At 43.8% G+C, this 25,242-nt stretch overlaps 1 protein-coding gene across 2 annotated transcripts; it reads right to left on the bottom strand.

The window, feature by feature from the left end:
* Positions 1 to 8,921: 8,921 nt before the first annotated feature.
* Positions 8,922 to 25,242, bottom strand: TTPAL (alpha tocopherol transfer protein like). 2 transcript variants are annotated; one of them, XM_077252787.1, is made up of 6 exons: positions 25,017 to 25,242; positions 19,663 to 20,112; positions 17,962 to 18,155; positions 15,941 to 16,051; positions 12,931 to 13,928; positions 8,922 to 11,028 (listed from the first exon to the last, which is right to left on the bottom strand). In XM_077252787.1, the coding sequence occupies exons 2-5, from the start codon at positions 20,096 to 20,098 to the stop codon at positions 13,653 to 13,655; spliced, it is 1,017 nt and encodes a 338-aa protein (XP_077108902.1). In that variant the 5' UTR covers positions 20,099 to 20,112; positions 25,017 to 25,242; the 3' UTR covers positions 8,922 to 11,028; positions 12,931 to 13,652. The 2 variants fall into 2 exon arrangements, with proteins under 2 accessions (XP_077108902.1, XP_077108901.1); XM_077252786.1 differs by having other exon boundaries at positions 24,788 to 25,018.

Raw genomic sequence — 25,242 nt, 5'->3', positions numbered from 1 at the left:
AACCAGAGGAGCAGCACTTTTAGATCTAATACTATCTAATAGACCTGACAGAATAACAAATCTGCAGGTGGTCGGGCATCTAGGAAATAGCGACCACAATATTGTACAGTTTCACCTGTCTTTCACTAGGGGGACTTGTCAGGGAGTCACAAAAACACTGAACTTTAGGAAGGCAAAGTTTGACCAGCTTAGAGATGCCCTTAATCTGGTAGACTGGGACAATATCCTCAGTAATAAGAATACAGATAATAAATGGAAAATGTTTAAGAACATCCTAAATAGGCACTGTAAGCGGTTTATACCTTGTGGGAATAAAAGGACTCGAAATAGGAAAAACCCAACTCCAAACTGTTCTTCAACTATATCAATAATAAAAGAATAAAAACTGAAAATGTAGGCCCCTTAAAAAATAGTGAGGAAAGAATGGCTGTAGATGACGAGGAAAAAGCTAACATATTAAACACCTTCTTCTCCACGGCATTCACGGTGGAAAATGATATGCTAGGTGAAATCCCAAGAAACAATGAAAACCCTATATTAAGGGTCACCAATAGTGTTGAGCGATACCGTCCGATACTTGAAAGTATCGGTATCGGATAGTATCGGCCGATACCCGAAAAGTATTGGATATCGCCGATACCCGATACCAATACAAGTCAATGGGACACCAAGTATTGGAAGGTATCCTGATGGTTCCCAGGGTCTGAAGGAGAGGAAACTCTCCTTCAGGCCCTGGGATCCATGTTACTGTGTAAAATAAAGAATTAAAATAAAAAATATTGATATACTCACCTCTCCGGAGGCCACTGGACATCACCCCTGGTAACCGGCAGCCTTCTTTGCTTAAAATGAGCGCGTTTAGGGCCTTCCATGACGTCACGGCTTCTGATTGGTTGCGTGCCGCTCATGTGACCGCCACGCGACCAATCACAAGCCGTGACGTCATTCTCAGGTCCTAAATTCCGAATTCTAGGAATTTAGGACCTGAGAATTACGTCACGGCTTGTGATTGGTCGCGTGGCGGTCACATGAGCGGCACGCGACCAATCAGAAGCCGTGACGTCATGGAAGGTGCTGAACGCGCTCATTTTAAGCAAAGCAGGCTGCCGGTTACCAGCGGTGATGTCCAAGGGCCTCCGGAGAGGTGAGTATATCAATATTTTTTATTTTAATTCTTTATTTTTTACATGGATATGGATCCCAGGGCCTGAAGGAGAGTTTCCTCTCCTTCAGACCCTGGGAACCATACACTGGGAACTTCCGATTCCCAATACCACAAAAGTATCGGATCTCGGTATCGGAATTCCGATACCGCAAGTATCGGCCGATACTTGCGGTATCGGAATGCTCAACACTAGTCACCAATCTAACCCAAGAAGAGGTGCGAAACAGGCTAAATAAGATTAAAATAGATAAATCTCCGGGTCCGGATGGCATACACCCACGAGTACTAAGAGAACTAAGTAATGTAATAGATAAACCATTATTTCTTATTTTTAGGGACTCTATAGTGACTGGGTCTGTTCCGCAGGACTGGCGCATAGCAAATGTGGTGCCAATATTCCAAAAGGGCTCTAAAAGTGAACCTGGAAATTATAGGCCAGTAAGTCTAACCTCTACTGTTGGTAAAATATTTGAAGGGTTTCTGAAGGATGTTATTCTGGATTATCTCAATGAGAATAACTGTTTAACTCCATATCAGCATGGGTTTATGAGAAATCGCTCCTGTCAAACCAATCTAATCAGTTTTTATGAAGAGGTAAGCTATAGGCTGGACCACGGTGAGTCATTGGACGTGGTATATCTCGATTTTTCCAAAGCGTTTGATACCGTGCCGCACAAGAGGTTGGTACACAAAATGAGAATACTTGGTCTGGGGGAAAATGTGTGTAAATGGGTTAGTAACTGGCTTAGTGATAGAAAGCAGAGGGTGGTTATAAATGGTATAGTCTGTAACTGGGTCGCTGTGACCAGTGGGGTACCGCAGGGGTCGGTATTGGGACCTGTTCTCCAACATATTCATTAATGATCTGGTAGAAGGTTTACACAGTAAAATATTGATATTTGCAGATGATACAAAACTATGTAAAGCAGTTAATACAAGAGAAGATAGTATTCTGATACAGATGGATCTGGATAAGTTGGAAACTTGGGCTGAAAGGTGGCAGATGAGGTTTAACAATGATAAATGTAAGGTTATACACATGGGAAGAAGGAATCAATATCACCATTACACACTGAACGGGAAACCACTGGGTAAATCTGACAGGGAGAAGGACTTGGGGATCCTAGTTAATGATAAACTTACCTGGAGCAGCCAGTGCCAGGCAGCAGCTGCCAAGGCAAACAGGATCATGGGGTGCATTAAAAGAGGTCTGGATACACATGATGAGCATTATACTGCCTCTGTACAAATCCCTAGTTAGACCGCACATGGAGCACTGTGTACAGTTTTGGGCACCGGTGCTCAGGAAGGATATAATGGAACTAGAGAGAGTACAAAGGAGGGCAACAAAATTAATAAAGGGGATGGGAGAACTACAATACCCAGATAGATTAGCGAAATTAGGATTATTTAGTCTAGAAAAAAGACTGAGGGGCGATCTAATAACCATGTATAAGTATATAACGGGACAATACAAATATCGAGGATCTGTTATACCAAGGAAGGTGACGGGCACAAGGGGGCATTCTTTGCGTCTGGAGGAGAGAAGGTTTTTCCACCAACATAGAAGAGGATTCTTTACGGTTAGGGCCGTGAGAATCTGGAATTGCTTGCCTGAGGAGGTGGTGATGGCGAACTCAGTCGAGGGGTTCAAGAGAGGCCTGGATGTCTTCCTGGAGCAGAACAATATTGTATCATACAATTAATAGGTTCTGTAGAAGGACGTAGATCTGGGGATTTATTATGATGGAATATAGGCTGAACTGGATGGACAAATGTCTTTTTTCAGCCTTAGTTACTATGTTGCGTTGTTCCTATATGCATCATAGCACTTCATAGTAACTTCATGCATCATATTGCATCATATTGCTTCATGGTTCCTATATGCATCATGGTGCTTCATTGTTCCGATATGCATCATAGCGCTTCATAGTTACTTCGTGTATCCTATTGCATCATATTGCTTCATGGTTCCTATATGCATAATGGCGCTTCATTGTTCCTATATGCATCATAGTGCTTCATATTGCCCTTCTGCATCATATTGTGCATCATAGCGCTTCATAGTGACTCTTCGCGTCATATTGCATCACTGTTCCTATATGCATCATAGTGCTCGTATTGCCTTTGTGCATCATATTGCTTCAGGTTTCCTATGTGCATCATAGCACTTCACATTGCCTTTGTGCATTATATTACAGCATATTGCTTCATGGTTCCTATACGTATCAGCGCTTCATATTGCCTTTTGTGCATTATATTACAGCATATTGCTTCATGGTTCCTATATGCATCATAACGCTTCATAGTGACTTTGCGCATTATATTACAGCATATTGCTTCATAGTCTCTATATTCATCATATTGCTTCATTGTTCCTATATGCACCATAGCGCTTCATAGTTACTTTATGCATCATATTGCTTCATTATTTACATCATATTGTTTCATTGTTCCTATATGCATCGTAGTGCTTCAAATTGCCTTTGTGCACCATATTTCTTCATAGTTGCTATATGCATCATAACGCTTCATAGTAACTTTGTACATCATATTGCATTATATTGCTTCATAGTTCCTATATGCTTCATAGGTCCTATATGCATCATTTTGCATTATAAGGTTTCAAGGTTTCGGTGCCCTTTTGCAAGGCAGAGGGTATCAGAGTGTCGGGCTTGGTGCCTTTTTCGCCTCTGGCTGTGAGCCACTGGATCAGACCTTCTGTCTGGTGCCTTGTTGTGTGGCTGCACATTGTATCATCGGCCTACCACTTCACATTTTTGTCTTGGGCATTATATCAACTCTGGATATGGAGTCCTTGTGTTTTGGACCCAGATCCAGCTTCTGTTACTTCATTCTTTACAACAGGGCTTAGTCAAGCAAACAGATATGCTTGAATTGGCTTAGTAAAATCTGCATTTCTTCTGTTTGGAACAGTTCTCTCAGGTAGGTTCTACCTTGAGTGCTAAAGGCAAGTCTATTTCATAATTAGCTTTAAAAGATGACAGATGTCATTTTGATACATTCTATAATCCTATAGAAGGACATACTACTGTCCCGGGAGCAGAAAATCCCACGAGTTGAAAGGAAGGATTCCTTCCGCCTCGGAATGCTTTGCCCTAAGATATTAGGACCATCTACAATTTGTATAGTTTTGGGCGCTCCCTTAAGACACATTTGTTCAGAGTGACCTATCACGTTCCCTAATCAGTCATTTTATGTTTGTGCGTGTAGCCCATTCACTGTCTCCATCTATCCCCCACCCCCTGAGATGGTTGTGCCATCATTGTAAATAAAATATTGTTGATACACACCTGTACTTTGTATCTTCCCCGCCTCATTGTAGATTCTAAGCTTTCAAGAGCAGGGTCGTCTTATTTTGCATTAATTATTATATGGTTGTTACTTATGACCGTTGTGTTTGAAACTGTCAAACTGTAAAGCGCTGCGGAATATATTGACGCTATATAAAGTTTATTATTGTCGTTATTATTAATCCATCCCAAACTCTACATTCGGCAATCAGATTCTTGTCCCATAAGTCTGTTGCGTTATGTTTACCAGGGACATCAGCACTGCCTTTTGTACCTTGTGGTGAAGCAGCAGCACTGTGTCGTGTGACAGAGGATCCCATTCTCGCTGCTCTTACAGCAGTCGCGGCTCCTAAGATAAATGAAACTGTGTCCAGGGCTCTTACTGTTAAGACCCCATAGTCTCACTGCCTCACAGTAGATAATCTCCCTCTGTTATGAGGAAGAAACCTACTTTTCTCTAGCCATGGAATATGGTTACTCCCACAATGGCAGTCTGAGTGTATAAAGATCCCTGAGAAGATTGCCTCTTGGGATATGTATGAGCGTAATATGCATATATGGACAAATAAGTTGACATACTTATAATGTCTGGACTAATGACTCATATAAATGCAGTTCCGAATAATTTCAAGTGTCGGAAGATCTTTACTAGCACTACCACCACCTTCATCGATTCAGAGTCCAGACTCCCTGTGTCTTACATCAGTAAAACAGGAGTGATGACCCACGTTTCTCTTTCAGAGCTTCTAATGAGAAGCCAGACGTTGGTAGTGGCAGGAGATATTACCTGCCGGACGTTGTATTCCTTAGTTTCAATAATATATAACCCTTCTTGGGGTTAGACATCTAAGGATTTGGAATAGACGTGATCTCCTGGATGAGTACAGTGCGTACACCCAATGCTGAGCCATTATCCATGTACTAACTGTTATTGGTTTGATCTTTCTGCAGTCCAGGGCCTCTGTCCTGCAGGTCTCCTTGTAGTACGGTAAGCTGGTCTGTAACCAGGGCTTAACCTGAGCCCAGAAGGACCGATGAAGGAACAGTCCTGTTCTAACCACATGCAGCTTATTATTGGTCGGTACAGTCCTCATTGTGTGGTGGCTGTGAATTTCACCATATTTTGCTGGGCAGTAAGGTTCTCTAACCCTATTCTGGGGCTGCGATGTCTATAAGTATCTATCACAAAAAATAACTTGCTGTGGTTCATTATTGGTATTGGAGTACAATGGGTGAATTTCACTCTCTGCTCCTGATGCTTATTTCATTTACCACATTCATACTGAAATTGGCCATTATAGATGTATATCAGACACTCACTACGGTGATTTTCTTTGCGGATCTCTTTAGATATCTATGGTATGGTTAAAATAGTCATTTACCACATTAACAATGTATAGAGTGTATTTCTTTATATTTTAATGTTGGCTTCATTGGAAAAAACTGCTTTTCTATAAAAAAAATAAGGAAATTACTAAGTGACCCTAAACTTTTGAACGGTAGTTTACATCTCATGATGTCTTTCCAGAGCAACATTGCCAGTTTATGAAAGGGGACATGGAAAACTTGTATAAGTGAACTCTATAGATGATGTAGTTTTATCTCCATAGCATACTGGGGGCCCCCTTTCTCAGGATCTACGGTGGTACTGGTGTTTGGACCTTGAAGAATCAAATAGATTTTCTCTAAATGTCTTTAATTGGAAAAATGAGTTACTTGCTGTAACACACACACAGCGTATTTTTCAGATAGGACACACTTTTGTTCCCCCAAATGTGGGGGGAAAGTGGGGAGTGCGTCTCATAATCCGAATCTGTGTGCTGAGGGGGGGGCGCGGCTGTGGAGTGATGTCAGGGAGCTGGAGCGGGCTGCAGAGACAGGAGGTCACATGCTCCAGCCTCATGTAATATTCACTGCACCCGCTGTCCATCACCTCGGTGCTGAAGCAGTGCTCAGTTGGTTAACGGGAATGGGGCATGTTGCATGTGCCTGCACTCTGCCCCCGGTCACTCTATATGCCCCCCTGCAGGCACACACATGATAAAATAACAAACACTTAACTCACCTTCCGATGATGGCTCTGTGCTCCCAGTTCCCCCGTAGCTTTTCCTGTGTTGACATCTGATCTGATTGGCACAGCACAGTGATGTCATCACTGTGTGCCCAGGTCACATGATCCGATACCCGGGAAACAGGAAGTGCAACCGAGGTGCTGGGAGCACTGAGCCATCATCAGAAGATGAGTTAAAATTATAAACACTTATGTGCGTGCCAGCAGGGGGGCATATAGTGACCGGGGGGACCATGTGTATTTGAGCAGGGGGCAATAAGTGACCGGGGGGGGCAGTGTGCCAGCATGGGGGTTATATAGATACCAGGATGAGGGACATACACTGCTCAAAAAATAAAGAGAGCACTTATATTCTGTTTAACTCCAAGTAAATCAAACTTCTGTGAAATCAAACTGTCCATTTAGGAAGCAACACTGTTTGATAGTGATGAGCGAATATACTCGGTACTCGAGAACGCTCGGGTGTCCTCCAAGTATTTGTAAGTGCTCGGAGATTTAGTTTTCATCTGTTAGCCAGCTTGATTACATGTGGGGATTCCCAGGTAACCCCCACATGTACTTATGCTGGCTAACAGATGTAAATCATTCAGCTGTGGCGCTGAAAACTAAATCTCCGAGCACTTACAAATCCTCAGAGGTCACCCGAGCGTGCTTGGGAAATCTCGAGTACCGAGTATATTCGCTCATCACTACTGTTTTGACAATCAATTTCATATGCTGTTGTGCAAATGGAATAGACAACAGATAGAAATTGACAATTATCAAGACACACTCAATAAAGGAGTGGTTCTGCAGGTGGGCACCACAGACCACATCTCAGTACCAATGCTTTCTGGCTGATGTTTGCCACTTTTGAATGTTTGGTTGTGCTTTCACACTCGTGGTAGCATGAGACGGACTCTACAACCTACACAAGTGGCTCAGGTAGTGCAGCTCATCCAGGATGGCACATCAATGCGAGCTGTGGCAAGAAGGTTTGCTGTGTCTGTCAGCGTAGTGTCCAGAGGTGCTACCAGGAGCCAGGTCAGTACACCAGGAGATGTGGAGGGGGCTGTAAGAGGGCAACAACCCAGCAGCAGGACCGCTACCTCAGCCTTTGTGCAAGGAGGAAAAGGAGGAGCACTGCCAGAGCCCTGCAAAATGACCTCCAGCAGGCCACGAATGTGCATGTGTCTGCACAAACTGTTAGAAACCGACTCCATGAGGATGGTCTGAGTGCTGATGCCCACAGATGGGGGTTGTGCTCACAGCCCAACACTGTGCATGACGCTTGGCATTTGCCATAGAACACCACGATTGTCAAATTTACCACTGGTGCCCTGTGCTCTTCACAGTTGAAAGCAGGTTCACACTGAACACATGTGACAGAGTCTGGAGACGCCGTGGAGAGCGATCTGCTGCCTGCAACATCCTTCAGCATGACTGGTTTGGCAGTGGGTCAGTAATGGTGTGGGTGGCATTTCTTTGGAGGGCTGCACAGCCCTCCATGTGCTCGCCAGAGGTAGCCTGACTGCCATTAGGTACCGAGATGAGATCCTCAGACCCCTTGTGAGACCATATGCTGGTACAGTTGGCCCTGGGTTCCTCCTAATGCAGAACAATGCCAGACCTCATGTGGCTGGAGTGTGTCCGCAGTTCCTGCAAGATGAAGGCATTGAAGCTATGGAGTGACCCACCCGTTCCCCAGACCTGAATCCGATTGAACACATCTGGGACATCATGTCTCGCACCATCCACCAATGTCACGTTGCACCACAGACTGTCCAGGAGTTGGCGGATGCTTTAGTCCAGGTCTGGGAGGAGATCCCTCAGGAGACCATCCACCGCCTAATCAGGAGCATGCCCAGGCATTGTAAGAAGGCCATACAGGCACGTGGAGGTCACACACACTACTGAGCATAATTTCCTTGTCTTGAGGCATTTACACTGAAGTTGGATCAGCCTGTAATTTGATTTTCCACTTTGAGTATCATTCCAACTCCAGACCTCCGTGGATTATTCATTTTGATTTACATTGATCATTTTTATGTTTTATTGTTCACAACACATTCCACTATGTAATGAATAAAGATTTTCAACTGGAATATTTCATTCAGTGATATCTAGGATGTGGTATTTTATTGTTCCCTTTATTTTTTTGGAGCAGTGTATATATGATTTGTAAGATGGACACTGGCATTATTGGAAAGACCCCCATTTAACATAAAAAAAAAATTATTCACCAAATTTGGAGGTGCGTCTTATAGAGTGAAAAATACAGTATATCAACAGCCACTAGTAACTTTGAGCTGAAGAAAAAAAAAGTGACGAAAGTGCTGGAAATTGATTCCTTCCTTCCCCCCCCCAAGAGACACCAGTACAAATAATGAGGCACGATCTATATATACAGGATTTATTTGACCCATGCATACAAAGTAACACTTGAAAGCAAATTGCACCTCCATTTATAAAATGGTAATGGATAAACCAGAATACAAAAATAAACATTTCATTCAGCACGAAGGTCCCAACAGAGTATATATTACATTATCTGCCTGTTTATATCAGTGTTGTTTTGTATGTAATCTGAGAGCAGCCCGATGTAGGTGCCGAGACACTGATTCATGTGATGTCACTTATGGGCTGCTTAATGTAGTTTCAATAAAAATCTGTCTTATGCCATGTAGTCCTCTGTAACCCCACACCACCGACAGCATTCTGCCAATGTATGCAGCTACTAATCAGTGGAGGGGGTAGGGATACAGAGCTCAGCATTTAGAGAACTGCTAGATCTCCAGCAGAGAAAACAAGGATTTTATTAAAACCGCAGCAAATAGTTCAGTAAGTGACACCTCACTAGAATCTGGATACCAGCCACTACCTCGTGCTGCATTCCAATCACATTGAAAAAACCTGGTATCTGATTCTCTTTAAAGGTAGACTCCTACTGGCGTTTCTATAGTCTTTAAAGGGACTGTCAGCACAGAAAGACTGTTCAAACAAAGTACAGGTGCCCCGTGCTTTAGGGCAGGGCCAATCATTTAACCACCCCTTCCCACCTGCTTGTTTTCACTCTATCGCCGCCCTTCTCTGGCTCTATGAGGCTAGAGCGGTCAATCAAATAAAGGGGAAGGGCTTCTAGAAATGATTGGCTCAGCCATGAAGCACAGAGCGGTGGGATTCTGTCCTGAAAAGTTTTTGACAACCAAAATCTGTTGTATTTACAGAGATTTTATATAATCTGATACCATTAGTTCAGGCCATGAGCCCAACGGACAGCATGGGCAAAAGAAAAAAAAAATCTAATAGTGTGAACGTTCCTCAATGCTGATGGTAAAAGCAGTGACTGTCAAAACTGCAGCATGATATAACATACAGACTACTAAAGAAGATCACCTTCCTCACCAGGAGAGACAGGACAATGGGTTTAAATAGGGATCATGGTCACATTCCAGCCCCTGTGATAGACAAAGTGCATCATAGAAAAATATTCCTATACACCGAGCAAAATAGAACTATTCATTTCCATCCAGATCTGTAGTCTCCAGCCTGCAGTATAACTAGAACCCACGATGGCAGTCAAGCAACAGCCATGGCCGTCAGGGCCTGGTGAGAAGTGTAGTTTGCAAAAGGCTGGAGGCCACATTTCTCTGCTATCCACATACCTTCCTACCACCACAGCTGAAACCTAGAGCACAGATAGACATGACTATATTTACCCAACACCAAATGAAAACTTTTGTGGGATGTTTCTATAGATCTGTCACCCAATTACATAAAACTAGATTAAGGAACCATAAGATTAAAAGCACATCTACTGTCATATTTACTAAAAGAAAGGTGGGTAGGAAGGGGATGCAGCTGCAGTTTCAGGGGAGCAAATAAATTAAGTTTTTACGCAACGATAGGAGAGCATTAAAATAATGGTCACTAGTTTTAGACAATTTAGTTACAATGCGGCATTCTTGCCATTGCAGCCCATGCCATCTTAAGGGGAACCAGTCATGAGAATTTTAAGTTAATGGCATGTACAAGTTTGGACACTTCTGGTTAAATTTACTATTATTGTGAATAGTTAAGCATATTGAACAAATGATCTCTAAAATGCCTAAAGATGATACATTTCTTTTGTATATTAGACAGTATTTTTTTTTTTCTTAAATTACAAAAAGGAAAATGGGCCAACAAAGTTTGGGCACCCTTTGAAGATAACTTTGACCAAGGTTTGAGATGGGTTATGCGATGCTCACTATCATCATTGGGAAAGGCCAGGTGATGCAAATTTCCCAGCTTTATAAAAACCCAGCCTCCTTGTGCCAAAAACCGCAGTCATGAATTCTTCTAAGTAGCTGTCGACCACTCTGAAAATAGTATAGGTCCACAAAGCAGTAGCAGGCTATAAGAAGATAGAAAAGTGTTTTCAAGTTACTCTTTCCTCAGTTCAAAATGTAATAAAAAAAAATGGCAGTTAACAACAACATTGAAGGTCAAGATAAGGTCTGGAAGACCAAGCAACATTTCAGTGGGAGCTGCTTGTGGGACTGCTAGAGAGGCAAATCAGAACAACTACTTGACTGCAAAAGGCCTTCAGTAAGATTTAGCAGACCCTGGAGTTGTGGTACATTTTTCTACTGCTCAGAGACACCTGCTCAAATATGGTCTTCATGCAAGTCATCAGAAGAAAACCTCTCCTGCATCTAAAACAAACAAACAGGTCTGAAGCATTTTGGAAACAAGTCCTGTGGACTGATGAGGTTAAAATAGAACTATTATGCCTCAATGATCAAAAGGTATATGTGGAGGAAAAAGGGCAAAGAAAATCTTGCCAAGCGTTGAGAATGGAGGTGGATCAATCATGCTTTAGAGTTGTATAATAGCCAATGGTAGAGGGATGAATTCATTCAATGAAATCTCAACAAATAATTGATGCAAACATAACACCATCTGTAAATAAAGCTGAAGTTGAAGAGAGGCTGACTTGTACAAATAGATAATGATGCTAAGCACACATCAAAATCCACAACAGACTACCTCAAAAGGTGCAAGCAGATGGTTTTATAATGGCCCTTACAGTCCTCTCATCTGTGCCTAGACATCAAAATAGCAGTGCATGCAAGATGACCTAGGAATCTCCTGGAACTGGAAGAAGTTTACAAGGAAGAATTGAAAGACTACAGTAGAAGAAAGGGTTTTCAAGCTGTGATACTTTCAAATATGAGCACTACTAGGTTCTAACCATGCAGGGTGCCCAAACGTTTGCATCGCCCCTCTTTGTAATTTTTTAAATGTAAAAGATTAAAATACATTTTTTTTTGCCTAAAATACAAAGGAAATGTGTCATCTTTACTATAGGCCTTTTAGAGATCATTTCATCTTCAACTTGCTTAACTGTTCACAGTAACAGTAATTATGAGCAGAGGTGACAAAACTTTTACATGCCACTGTATATGTACAGGTGCTTTCATGCTGATTAAATCCTTACCTTGATTGAAAAAAAATCAGTTTCTTGGTAGATTGTCAGTCAGACATAGGAGGTGGGGAATAGGGAGGGAGGGCAGGAGCGCTGCAAGTGCAATGTTCAACCCTGAAGCACTTGCAGCTCATTTTCAGACACGTTCAACTGTCGCATTCTCAAACTGCAAAATGCATTTCTACAATGAAGGTATGGATTGTATCAGCATGAAATCCTCATGACAGGTTCCCTTTTAAGGAACGCACGCCCAGATTAGTATATGGTGACTAGGATGATAAATTACCTGTTTAGCAAGAAAACACCAGACACGATTTGTTAACCTGCAGTACGGCTATGTGTACACATTGCGGGTTTTTTTGCATAAATTTAATCAAAGTGAATGAGTTTCTGAAAGTCTCTTGCACACCCTGCTTATTTTTTTCCTTTCAGATTTGGAGCCATCAATTCTTGCAGCAGATTTTACCAATACTAATAAGTTGTGAAAAATACAATTATTTTATGCAGCATTTTCCCTGCTAACACCAGGATTTGCAGCAGAATTTTCTGCTGTAAATCCTGAACGTGTACACATACCTTAACAGAGTAACTACAGACTTTTCATTTCCGCTAGGGCCACCCCTTTAATTGCTATAATTCTAGCCGCCTGAATTCACCACTAGAGGGCACTTTTGAGCTTAGCGAGCTGACATGTAGTGAGCCGCATATCCCTCATAATTCCATATATTCTCTGCTTGTAAGAGCATGATTTTATTTGTTCTGTGCTCATATAAAGCCCTTTCAACGTGATATATTATTACAACAGTTGCCTTTATTATGACCATATCCTCATGGATGCCCTTTTACCTATATGCACAATATAATGGCAAGAGCCTCACCCAACACACACTGGAGGCGCTTACACACTGCACATTATGGATGCCTTGAGTACTTGGGGTCCAATACCCGCCCCCGACTGATTCTGATTTAGTTTTAACCCTATAGCGCCACGCATTGTGTAGTGGCCGTTCACTACCTAAAGCCTTGACAAGGGATAAATGGCCCCCAAAATACTACCCCTTGCTGCAGTCCTCTATCGCACCACATTTTAAGGCCCCCCATCATGTTCTAAATTGACCTTTCCTGCAATAAGTACAGATCTTAATGCAGGAACAGATCACATCAGGGCATGATGGGGGTTGTAGTAATGCAAACAAGAGCTTTTATTGTTCTAAGCCAGTGTTCCCCACTCCGGTCCTCAAGAGCCACCAACAGGTCATGTTATCAGGATTTCCTTAGTATTGCACAGGTGATGGCATTCTTGCCTTTCCAGGTAATGCAATGATCACCTGGGCAATACTAAGGAAATCCTGAAAACATGGCCTGTTGGTGGCTCTTGAGGACCGGAGTGGGGAACACTGTTTTAAGCAATAAAATAATTACAGGCTTTATAAAAATAATAAAAAAAAAAGGGTAAAGTTTTAAAATGGAACTGAAGAGCACTTGGCAATGATACAGTGAATTATTACACTTTTAAGAACCGTAGGAATGAAACACGGGGTTAAGAGGAAGGGAACTTAAAACTGACAATATAAAACAGGGCACCTAGTGGACATTTATTCGGATGCTCGGCCCGGATCTCCGCCGCTGGTCTGGACGACACAAGAATACTATTCAGTAACAGTAGAGCTGGGATTTAACCCCACGTGCAGACTCTTCGCATTGCAGGTAGTCTGATTCGCCATCGTTCATTACAAACCCTTGGAGGGAGCCGTCTCGGGCAAGGTCGACCTGGTGAAAGTCTTGTACAAAGTCGTTTTCAGCTGCCAAGAGGGTCTGGCTCCAAGCGGAAATATCCAGCTTCCCGGCTGTGCCTCCATATTCTTCCGGCAAGATGGCCTTGGGGACATTGCTGTGGAGGGAGCTCAGGTTTGACCCGTGTAGGAATATCTATAGGGGGAAAAGGAAAAACTAGTTGTGCCTTTCAATTCAACATAATGAATGGGAATTCTACATCAGCAGAGCTGCGGAGATCAGTGATTGGCTGCAGCGCCTATATAAGGGGCAGCATGGTGGCTCAGTGGTTAGCTCTTTTGCTGTGCAGCGCTGTAGTCCTGGGGTCAATTCCCACCAAGGACATCTGCAAGGAGTTTGTATGTTCTCCCTGTGTTTCCTCCCACACTCCAAAGACATATTGCTAGGGAATTTAGTTTGTGAACCCCGATGGGAACAGTGAGGGTTGCAATGTCTGTAAAACGCTGTGGAATATGGTGGCGAAAATAAATGATGTCACCACCACTGAGACTGATGCAGCGGCAGGGAGCCAGTGCTGGACCTGGGGAGGTGGTGAGTACTATGTGGCTTGGTTGTTTTAAATGACAGCAAAGATGTTTCTACGTGCAAAATCCCCTTTAAACTAAGCCTTGTGCTTTGACTTTCTTAAAGGGATTGTCCACAACCTGGTCAACTTTTTTAAAATGATGTAGTCCCAGTTATAAAATAAAAAAAGACATACACTTGTCGCAGCAGTGCCGTTCCAGGGATGTCGGCTCCGGGTCTGCTGGGGATCACGTGGCACTAGTATGCCACTTTACCCTGCGACCAGTGCACCCTTACTTAGTCTTGTTTGGCATTTGTCTGCAAGAATGAATAGCGGCCCCTGATTGGCTGCAGGGCTCGCATAGTAAAACGCAGACTGAAGGGTGGTGAGTATATGTTATTTTTATTTTACAAGGGAGACTCCTTCATTTAAAAAACTGGTTGCATAAGTAATGAACAACCCCTTTAATTCTAGGTTTAGTGTCGCCTTGAGCTAGGGCAGGACGAAACTTAAAAATCGCCATTTGGACAGAAAAGACTGACAACCAGATTGTTAATGCCTTTATTCTGTCACAGACAGAAGTTTGGGCAGCCTGCCGTGACTACTGGGGGAATAAAAAGGACAAGACACATACCGTATTTTACGCTTTGTAAGACGCTCCGGATTATAAGACGCACCCCAAATTTTGAGGAGAAAAATAGGAAAAAACTTTTTTTAATAAATTGGTGGGGCGTCTTATAATCCATGCATCTTATTACTTACCAGGGGTTGTGGCTGTGGTGGATCAGGGTCCCAGGGTCGTTGCTGGAGGCAGGAGTGGAGCATTGCTGCAGGCTGGGATGAGGGGGTCTGCAGGGGGGCTCCTGTGCTGCAGGGGGGCTCCTGTGCTGCAGGGGGGCTCCTGTGCTGCAGGGGGGCTCCTGTGCTGCAGGGGGGCTCCTGTGCTGCAGGGGGGCTCCTGTGCTGCAGGGGGGCTCCTGTGCTGCAGGCTGGGATGAGGGGTCTGCAGGGGGCTCCTGTGTTGCAGGGCTGTGTCCGATGCTGCAGGGCTGTCTCCGGAGCTGCGGGGGGCTCTCCATGCATTCCTGTATGACTGACTCCGGGAAAATGGCCGCCGGAATCTCGAGAGATGAGATCTCAGCGCTGAAATCTCATCTCCCGAGATTCCGGCGGCCATTTTCCCGGAATTAGTCATACAGGAACGCATGGACGAACTGCCGGGGAGCTCTGGTCTTTCACAAAATGTCGCCAGAGCCCCCCGCAGCACCGGAGCCTCCAGCATCACCCGGGGAAGCAGCGGACAACCCCGGCAGCGGCTGCGGATGACAGCGGCGGCGGGCGGTAGCGGCGGCGGACACCCCCCTGTAATGGTAAGCGTTATATCCGCTTTGTTAGACGCACCCACATTTCCCCCCCCAAATTTGGGGGAAATAAAGTGCGTCTTACAAAGCGTAAAATACGGTACTACTACTGGAGTGAAAGTGTCACTGCTGGAATTCTGAATACTGTGTTCTGACTGCAGGAAGAGTCAAAACCTCCAATACCATGACAGCCAGTGTAGTACTACAAATCCCCAGCATTCTGGGCATGCATAAGTAGCGAGGGCAGTGACTAGTGGCCGCTTGCAGAATGCTGCACTTACCCGCTTTACTATCTTCTCTTTCAGAAATGGCCTCAGTATGGCATAAATGCCCTTGAAGATCCGGGGTTCATTGATGATGTTGACGGCCTTTATCCGTATTGGAAATCCATCCTATGACAGGTGCATAACAAGCAATCAGATGTATTAGTTGCGGCTCTTAAAGAAACAGGCTTCTCTAAATAAGAAAGAGACCATTTAACATCCACATGATCAGTACAGCATCTGTAGAATCAGTTCTGATGGGCACTAAATACCCAGCTCTGGGGACGCAGAGGACAGGGGTCTATACAGAATAGCACCGCCGCACCCCCAAGTTCAGTGTTATTAGAGTAACCTGTACAAGATTTACAGTCATATGAAAAAGTTTGGGCACCCCTATTAATCTTAAGCTTAATGTTTTATAAAAATTGTTTTTTTTGTGCAACAGCTATTTCAGTTTCATATATCTAATAACTGTTGGACACAGTAATGTTTCTGCCTTGAAATGAGGTTTATTGTACTAACAGAAAATGTGCAATCTGCATTCCAAACACATTTTGACAGGTGCATAAGTATGGGCACCCTTATCATTTTCTTGTTTTAAATACTCCTACCTACTTTTTACTGACTTACTAAAGCACTTTTTTTTGGTTTTGTAACCTCATTGAGCTTTGAACTTCATAGCCAGGTGTATGCAATCATGAGAAAAGCTACTTAAAGTGGCCACTTGCAAGTTGTTCTCCTGTTTGAATCTCCTCTGAAGAGTGGCATCATGGGCTCCTCAAAACAACTGTCAAATGATCTGAAAACAAAGATTATTCAACATAGTTGTTCAGGGGAAGGATACAAAAAGCTGTCTCAGAGATTTAACCTGTCAATTTCCACTGTGAGGAACATAGTAAGGAAATGGAAGAACACAGGTACAGTTCTTGGTAAGGCCAGAAGTGGCAGGCCAAGAAAAACATCTGAAAGGCAGAGAAGAAGAATGGTGAGATCAGTCAAGGACAATCCTCAGACCACCTCCAGAGAGCTGCAGCATCAACTTGCTGCAGATGGTGTCACTGTGCATTGGTCAACTATACAACGCACTTTGCACAAGGAGAAGCTGTATGGGAGAGTGATGCGAAAGAAGCCGTTTCTGCAAGCACGCCATAAACAGAGTCAGCTGAGGTATGCAAAAGCACATTTGGAGAAGCCAATTTCTTTTTGGAAGAAGGTCCTGTGGATTGATGAAACCAAGATTGAGTTGTTGGTAATACAAAAAGGCGTTATGCATGGCGGCAAAAAAACACAGTGCGTTGTATAGTTGACCGATGCACAGTGACACCATCTGCAGCAAGTTTATGCTGCAGCTCTCTGGAGGTGGTCTGAGGATTGTCCTTGACTGATCTCACCATTCTTCTTCTCTGCCTTTCAGATGTTTTTCTTGGCCTGCCACTTCTGGCCTTAACAAGAACTGTACCTGTGTTCTTCCATTTCCTTACTATGTTCCTCACAGTGGAAATTGACAGGTTAAATCTCTGAGACAGCTTTTTGTATCCTTCCCCTGAACAACCATGTTGAATAATCTTTGTTTTCAGATCATTTGACAGTTGTTTTGAGGAGCCCATGATGCCAATCTTCAGAGGAGATTCAAACAGGAGAACAACTTGCAAGTGGCCACTTTAAGTAGCTTTTCTCATGATTGCATACACCTAGCTATGAAGTTCAAAGCTCAATGAGGTTACAAAACCAAAAAAAGTGCTTTAGTAAGTCAGTAAAAAGTAGGTAGGAGTATTTAAAACAAGAAAATGATAAGGGTGCCCATACTTATGCACCTGTCAAATTTTGTTTGAATGCAGATTACACATTTTCTGTTAGTACAATAAACCTCATTTCAAGGCAGAAACATTACTGTGTCCAACAGTTATTAGATATATGAAACTGAAATAGCTGTTGCAAAAAAAACAATTTTTATAAAACATTAAGCTTAAGATTAATAAATGAAACATAACTTTGTCAGCATCCCTTTAAGAAAAAAAACAAACACACACGTCTCTTACCTGAAGAATTCCGATGATCTTCTTGGCAATGAATGGGCCAAAATGAGACGCTTGGGACAATCCCACCCCCTCGTAGTCCGCCAGGATCACAATGCCATTCACTTGGGTTTCCTCGGCTTCTATCAGTTTTTCCAGCGAAAGGTAAATGGCACGGAGGTTTTCGGTAATTGGGAAAGTTCGGGGATTCCACTGACCTTATGGAAAGAAGCAGCAATGTAACTAACATGAAGAGTCAATCCTCAGTATGGCTGCCAGGGTGAGCACGGTTTTGTCTCCCAACCAATCAGGAGTCTCCCCCACTGCAGCTCCCTCTCTAACCCCTTCACTATCGGGCGAGTTTTCATTTTCTGCGCTCCCTTTATTCCAGGACCATTACTTTTTCTTTTCCCGACCAATATAAAGACTTACTGTCAATGGGACGAGTTATAGTTTTCAATGATTTTCATTTGATTACAAAAACAAGAAAAATAAAAAGTGTGGTGTAAATGGAGAAGAAAAAAAAAAAAAGTGTTCATTGTACGGTTAAAAAAAATAAATAAATAAATTTAAAAAAAAAAAAAAAATCGCAAGGGGACATGATTCTCCAGGTCAGTACGATTACATGTATATCAATCATTTATAAGGTTTGTGTGTTTCTTTTTTTTTTTTTTTTACTTGAAGGTGTTTTCCCACGAACAAACTTCATGTTAATCAATAGATCTTGAATAATAAGTTCCACAATTGGATATGTTTAAATAAAATGTTCCTGTGCTGAGATAATCTTATAAATGTGCCTGTGCTGTGTAAAAAAAAATGCGATCCCCACTGTCCTGCCTTTATCCTCTTTTTCTCCCCCCTGCCCAGGAGCTGTGATATGATGAGACCATGTTCCTGTACGGTCAGACACGGCCATTACACAGCAGGGCACATTTATAAGATTATCTCAGCACAGGAACATTTTATTTAATGCATCCAATTGCGGAACTTATTATTAATCCAAGATCTATTGATTAACATTATTTTTTTTGGGGGGAGGGGGTTGTATTTAAAAAAAAAAAAATGCTTTGTGTTGCTATTTTCAGAGACCCATAATTCTTTTCGATCAGATGACGTTTTTATTTATACTTTTTTTTGCGTAGATACAATATTTAAAAAAAAATCTTTTTATTGCAATTGCTACAAAAGAGCAATGACAAAAAAACCTCACATTTCTGGAGTTTTGATTTTTTTTTTCCCAGTTAAGCAACTTTATTTAAAGTTTCCTTTGGGGACATGAACCTGAAATCAGTGATCGCTTCTTCTATACAACTATACGCCACAGGCTGGATCTCACAGGAGGATAAAGATGGCAGCCATGGGAGTCTTCAGTAGGTCCCCTACTGACCTGACATCCTCGTGCGTCCCCCACCCCTTAACAGGACACATCCCATTGTGTCCCCCGCCTAGGCAGATTTCTACCTAAATGTGCGCCTTTTACACATTTTTTTGTCCACAGACCAAAACGTAAGCTTTGCTGCCACTATGTGGCAGTGGTAATTGATGTCTCGGGGGTGCGATGGGCAGCACAGGGCCATTTATTTTTTAAGTATTTGGTGAAATACGGATTTTGAGAAACAGATGTTAAAAATAAATAAATAAATAAATTTAAAAAAAAATGGATCCCATAAACTCCAACCATGATGTTTTTAGATTCTACCCACAGAAATTAAAGTTTAATCGTACCAGGGCGAATACAGACAATGCGTCTTCCTTCTGTGTCTGTGTGAGGTAGAACAGTCAAGAAGCCAGAGTCCAGCACAGGTTTCACCGCAGAAGGTCTCAGGTTGGTAAATACTTCTGGCCACCCTTTACGGCAACTGTAATAATTGACCAAGAGCTGTAGAGCTCTGTCATAGTCAAACTTGCGAGCCCTTAGGAAGCGGAGCAGGAATGCATCATCGACTCGTGTCTTTAGGTTAGGGTAGTCCTTCCAAATCATGTCCCTCAAAGCTTGCACGTCACGTAACCTCCATTCTGGCTTCTCCTGCAATTCTTCCCTAGCCTTAAGGATCAGCTCCGGGGTCAATGTACAGACGTAGCCCTCGTGAAGAGTGGAGTCTACTTCCAGGGAAGAGGACACAGAAGAACTTCCTACCGAAGTCTCATTGTCTTGTGCCATTGAAGACGCGGCAGCTGTGAATGACAAGAACTTGGTCATTTTCTACAAATTCTATAATCTATCTTCCATATTACATCATCAAACCACCCAATGCATAGGACCCAATCTTTGACCCCTTGTGTGGGACCAAATACAGTGAAAATTTGAGATAGCCAGCCATGATTGCATAAAACTGTGGTTCTTCCACACATGGGGCTGGTCTTCTCACAAAAGAGGACCAGTATGCACAAGTAACCTGTCTTAGGAAATCTGGTCTGGATAAGAGGATGGTCTTCTCAACAATCTGGTCTTTGGGAGAGGATTCACAGTGCTAAACTGTGCATATAAAAGCTTTGACCACCAAGAAACATACTTCTAGGCTTGGCTTCTAGATTCATGGCACAGTAAATATGAAGCCAAAGTTGGAAACATCTCTCACCAGCTTTTTAGACTTATGGTCAATGGCCAACCAACCATGTGCAAGATTTTCCTTTAACTTGTTGAGATTTGCCTAAAGCCACTGCCAGCAGCGGTATACTGGTCACAGACATGAGACAACTATACGGCCTGGACATTATATTTATGTGAAGGCTGACAAGGGGCGACCAGACATACCGGACACCAAGAAGAGGCAAAGAAACAGGCCAATAACTGCTCCGGTACACCCTGTTGGAGGACAGTCAAATGCAGACCCAAAAACCTCATCCACAAAAATTCCACTCATGGTGCAAATTCTGCAACTGGCAGGTAATGGCATCATAAAAATAAAGCAGCTATCAAAATTCTGGAACACTTGGCTGCTGTCTTCTGAGTACACAATTTTGTCCTTGGATAATTTATTTGATGCCAAGAGTCCCATTGATGGTTTCTGTTTGGTTGGATATTAGTACGGTAATCAGGCAGTTTTTTAAAGACAGGTCTCCTAATTATATCTGATGTTTTGGGCAACAACAAACATAGCCATTATTCTGCACATATAGGGCAATCAGCTGTTTGGAAAGTTTTCACCGCACTTCTACCAGGTTGGATGTCTTTTTGTTACACCCTGATGCCTACACAAGCACAAAACGTGTGCCACCCTCCGCTGCTGGTGATCCTTGTTTGTAATTCAGGGCAAGTTACTAAGAATAAAATTTGATTATCTGCGAATAAATTGTGATAGCTGGATCTACGTGATTTAAAGCTCCTATTAGGAAAACATCTCCAGAGAGGACACGACACGGCTGCAACATGTGAAGACAGCCCAAGGGACCCCATACACAATGTATAGCGCCAACTGAACAAAGGTTCAGCCGAAAGTTATCTCACCGGACTGTCCCATACAAAGGAGCGGTTCTGTGTTACCTATGAAGCACCTGCGGTAGACTCCTCTGGCTTATCTCAAAGTACAAAGGAATTGGGGGCCTGAAATCGGAGAAGCCAGTTTATTATCTCCCACGACATCATCTGATGGAGGAGGCTGTCGGATGAGTCTACAGATATTGGCCAACGTTACATCTAAAGGTACCGTCACACTAAACGACTTTATAACGATATCGCTAGCGATCCGTGACGTTGCAGCGTCCTCGCTAGCGATATCGTTTAGTTTGACACGCAGCAGCGATCAGGATCCTGCTGTGATGTCGCTGGTCGCTGAATAAAGTCCAGAACTTTATTTGGTCGTTTGATCGCTGTGTATCGTTGTGTTTGACACCAAATGCAACGATACCAGCGATATTTTACACTGGTAACCAGGGTAAACATCGGGTAACTAAGCGCGGGGCCGCGCTTAGTAACCCGATGTTTACCCTGGTTACCAGCGTAAAATGTAAAAAAAACAAACAGCACATACTCACATTGCGTCCCCTGCAGTCTGCTTCCTCCTCTGACTCAGCGCCGCAAAGTGAAAGTGAAAGCAGCACAGCGGTGACGTCACCGCTCTGCTCTCACTGTACGGCGCTCAGTCAGTCAGGAAGTGGACGCAGGGGGACGTGAATGTAAGTATGTGCTGTTTGTTTTTTTTACATTTTACGCTGGTAACCAGGGTAAACATCGGGTTACTAAGCGCGGCCCTGCGCTTAGTTACCCGATGTTTACCCTGGTTACCAGGGGACCTCGGCATCGTTGATCGCTGGAGAGCGGTCTGTGTGACAGCTCTCCAGCGATCAAACAGCGACGCTGCAGCGATCGGCATCGTTGTCGTTATCGCTGCAGCGTCGCTTAATGTGACGGTACCTTAATGTGTATGGGGGCCTCGAACACTTGTCCCCTGCCTCATGTGAAGTGTGACCGGCCTGAGAAGCAGCTGTAGAACATTCGAAGAAACCAGAGCAATTTCATTATACAGCAATCACACTGAGATGTGAGGTGACACAAGACTTCCTGCAATTGTGAGTCACCAAGAATATTATGGTACAGATGGCAGCAACTAACAGTCGGGGAAGTTTATCAAAATTGGCACAAAAGGCAAATGGGGTGGTTGCCTATGAGCCGCTTCCTCCATCAAAGTGACAGCCCCTGTGGGAGCGTTAACAGCAGCCATAATAGGTGTCATCCAGCTTTCCCAATGACCTGACTGTCAAATCTGTCTAGTTGGGCCACTCAGATAGTTGCCTCAGCCATCAAATAGTGTAATCTGAGAACTTGTTAATGGACACGAGTTATATTCATAATGACCACTGTTTGTGACCCTACCCGAGAAAGGTGGAAGGACTGGCATCATAATGACTACAATGACCAGGAGGACGCATGTCCTAATCTAAATACAGGTCAATAAAGTATGTGGATAGAGATGAGCATCAGGCCTCATTTAGACTTTAGTTTTTCTCAGCAATCAGGACCCCATCCGTGATGACACGTGCATGGATTTTTGGCACGAGATAAATCCCCCAACGTCTGAATGAGCCTTTAGGCCAGATTCACTCATCCATATCTCATAATGCAGAGGTGTCAAACTGCATTCCTCGAGGGCCGCCAACAGGTCATGTTTTCAGGATTTCCTTAGCATTCCACAAGGTGCTGGAATCATTCTGTGCAGGTGATTAAATTATCACCTGTGCAATACAAGGAAATCCTGAAAACATGACCTGTTGGCGGCCCTCGAGGAATGCAGTTTGACACCTCTGTCATAATGCACAGAGCGGCCGTGGGTCTCCAGGCCTGAACCCTGACCTAATATACGGAGACCTGCGACCAGTGCCTACATAGTTGTCCCAGTAGACTGCGAAGCCTGAATGTGTGAATACAGCCCTAGCACACGTCACAACCAAATTATTAACTGTGATACAGGTTGTGTGTCCAAAGATCGCTAATTGTTTACATCACTGTGCAAAAGAAGTGAATGGGATCAGATTTAGTCCGCCTACGGTACTACGATCGCGACATGGAAGTCCAACCGGATGAAATAATTTGCAACTTGCTGGTTGCGGTCAGCACCGTTCCCTTGTATTGCACTCAGATGTCGCAGTGACACCAGGCGATCCCTGGCTGCACAACCTGTGTCCCAGCCAAAGGGGTCGGGTAGCTCCAGAGTTACCATGTGCAAAATTAAAAGGGTTATCAGAGATTAGAAAAACCATCTCTACACTGGTCTGCAAGGTGTTTGTAATGTTACAGCTCATCCCCATTCACTGTACATGGAGCAGAGCTGCAATACCAGACACAACCCTCCAACAGGTGTGGTGCTGTTTCGGGAAGAAAGAAAAAATAAAGCAGTCACCCTAGAAAACATCTTTAAATTGCAAAATGCCCTGGAGGAAGATGTGTGATCACACCCATCCCAGCCTGACCTCAGACATGAATCTATCATTATCAGAGCAGGCAACCTCTCCCCGTCTCACCCTACGAGCTGCTGCACAGAACGGGAGGAGATGAGGGGACTGGCAAGCAACACCTTATCCAATGTATCCGCACGATACGTCATCAATATGAGATGGGTAGAGGTCCGACACTTGGGACCCCCATTGATCAGCTGGAATCCACTCAAATGTTTTGTCCTGAACAAGCCCTTTAAAGTGTCACCGTTGTGCTGAGGCCGTAACCAGTAATGTAGCTCAACCCTCTACAAGTAAATGGAGCTGACCTGCAGTACCAGACACGGCCTCTGTACAAGGGAGGCGCACGGGCACTGATTCTGGAATAAAGCAGATGGTGTTTTCGAATCACAATCTTATAGATAGATCCTATGTGTACAGGCGATGTCTTACCACAGACGCTACACGTACCGAGGTGATGTTTTACCATAGACGCTACACGTACAGAGGTGATGCTTTACCATAGACGCTACACGTACAGAGGTGATGCTTTACCATAGACGCTACGAGTACAGAGGTGATGTTTTACCATAGACGCTGTGTACAGAGGTGATGTTTTACCATAGACGTTACGAGTACAGAGGTGATGTTTTACCATAGACGCTGTGTACAGAGGTGATGTTTTACCATAGACTCTACACGTACAGAGGTGATGTTTTACCATAGACGCTGTGTACAGAGGTAATGTTTTACCATAGACGCTGTGTACAGAGGTGATGTTTTACCATAGACTCTACACGTACAGAGGTGATATCTTACCATAGACGCTGTGTACAGAGGTGATATCTTACCATAGACGCTGTGTACAGAGGTGATATCTTACCATAGACGCTGTGTACAGAGGTGATATCTTACCATAGACGCTGTGTACAGAGGTGATATCTTACCATAGACGCTGTGTACAGAGGTGATATCTTACCATAGACGCTGTGTACAGAGGTGTTGTACATACATGCTATGTAACACTGCACACTGGGGCCACACACTAGTGAGGGCCATGAATAGCCGCATTCACCATGGATGCCGGGCGGTCACACACGCCCACAGCGCCCCTTCCCCCGGGCTGACATGTAATGATGCACTATATCCGTTCAGTCCTCAAAATAACCCCAGCGCCTGTCCTGCGAGCTGAGGACGAAACCAATTACCTGCAGGTAGGGGGAGACGTCTCAGGGTTTGTGGAATTCTGCAGCATCAGGCGGAGCCGCTCACCTCTTCTCCACCTCCAGGTCTCCTCTCACAGGCTCTCACCTGCACTCTCATCTGATAGGCTGCCAACGATCATGTGTCCGCGCGTCCAATGTCCACCCACCTGTACGGCGCGCGTCTATAGGTGTGACGGATGGAGGCGTGCTCTGTGACGTCGTCTGGCGT

The sequence above is a fragment of the Ranitomeya variabilis genome, chromosome 4 (assembly GCF_051348905.1).
Source record: "Ranitomeya variabilis isolate aRanVar5 chromosome 4, aRanVar5.hap1, whole genome shotgun sequence".
Taxonomy (NCBI): domain Eukaryota; kingdom Metazoa; phylum Chordata; class Amphibia; order Anura; family Dendrobatidae; genus Ranitomeya; species Ranitomeya variabilis.
Note: the sequence above shows the minus strand (reverse complement) of the source record. Positions and strands in the feature narration are given on the sequence as shown.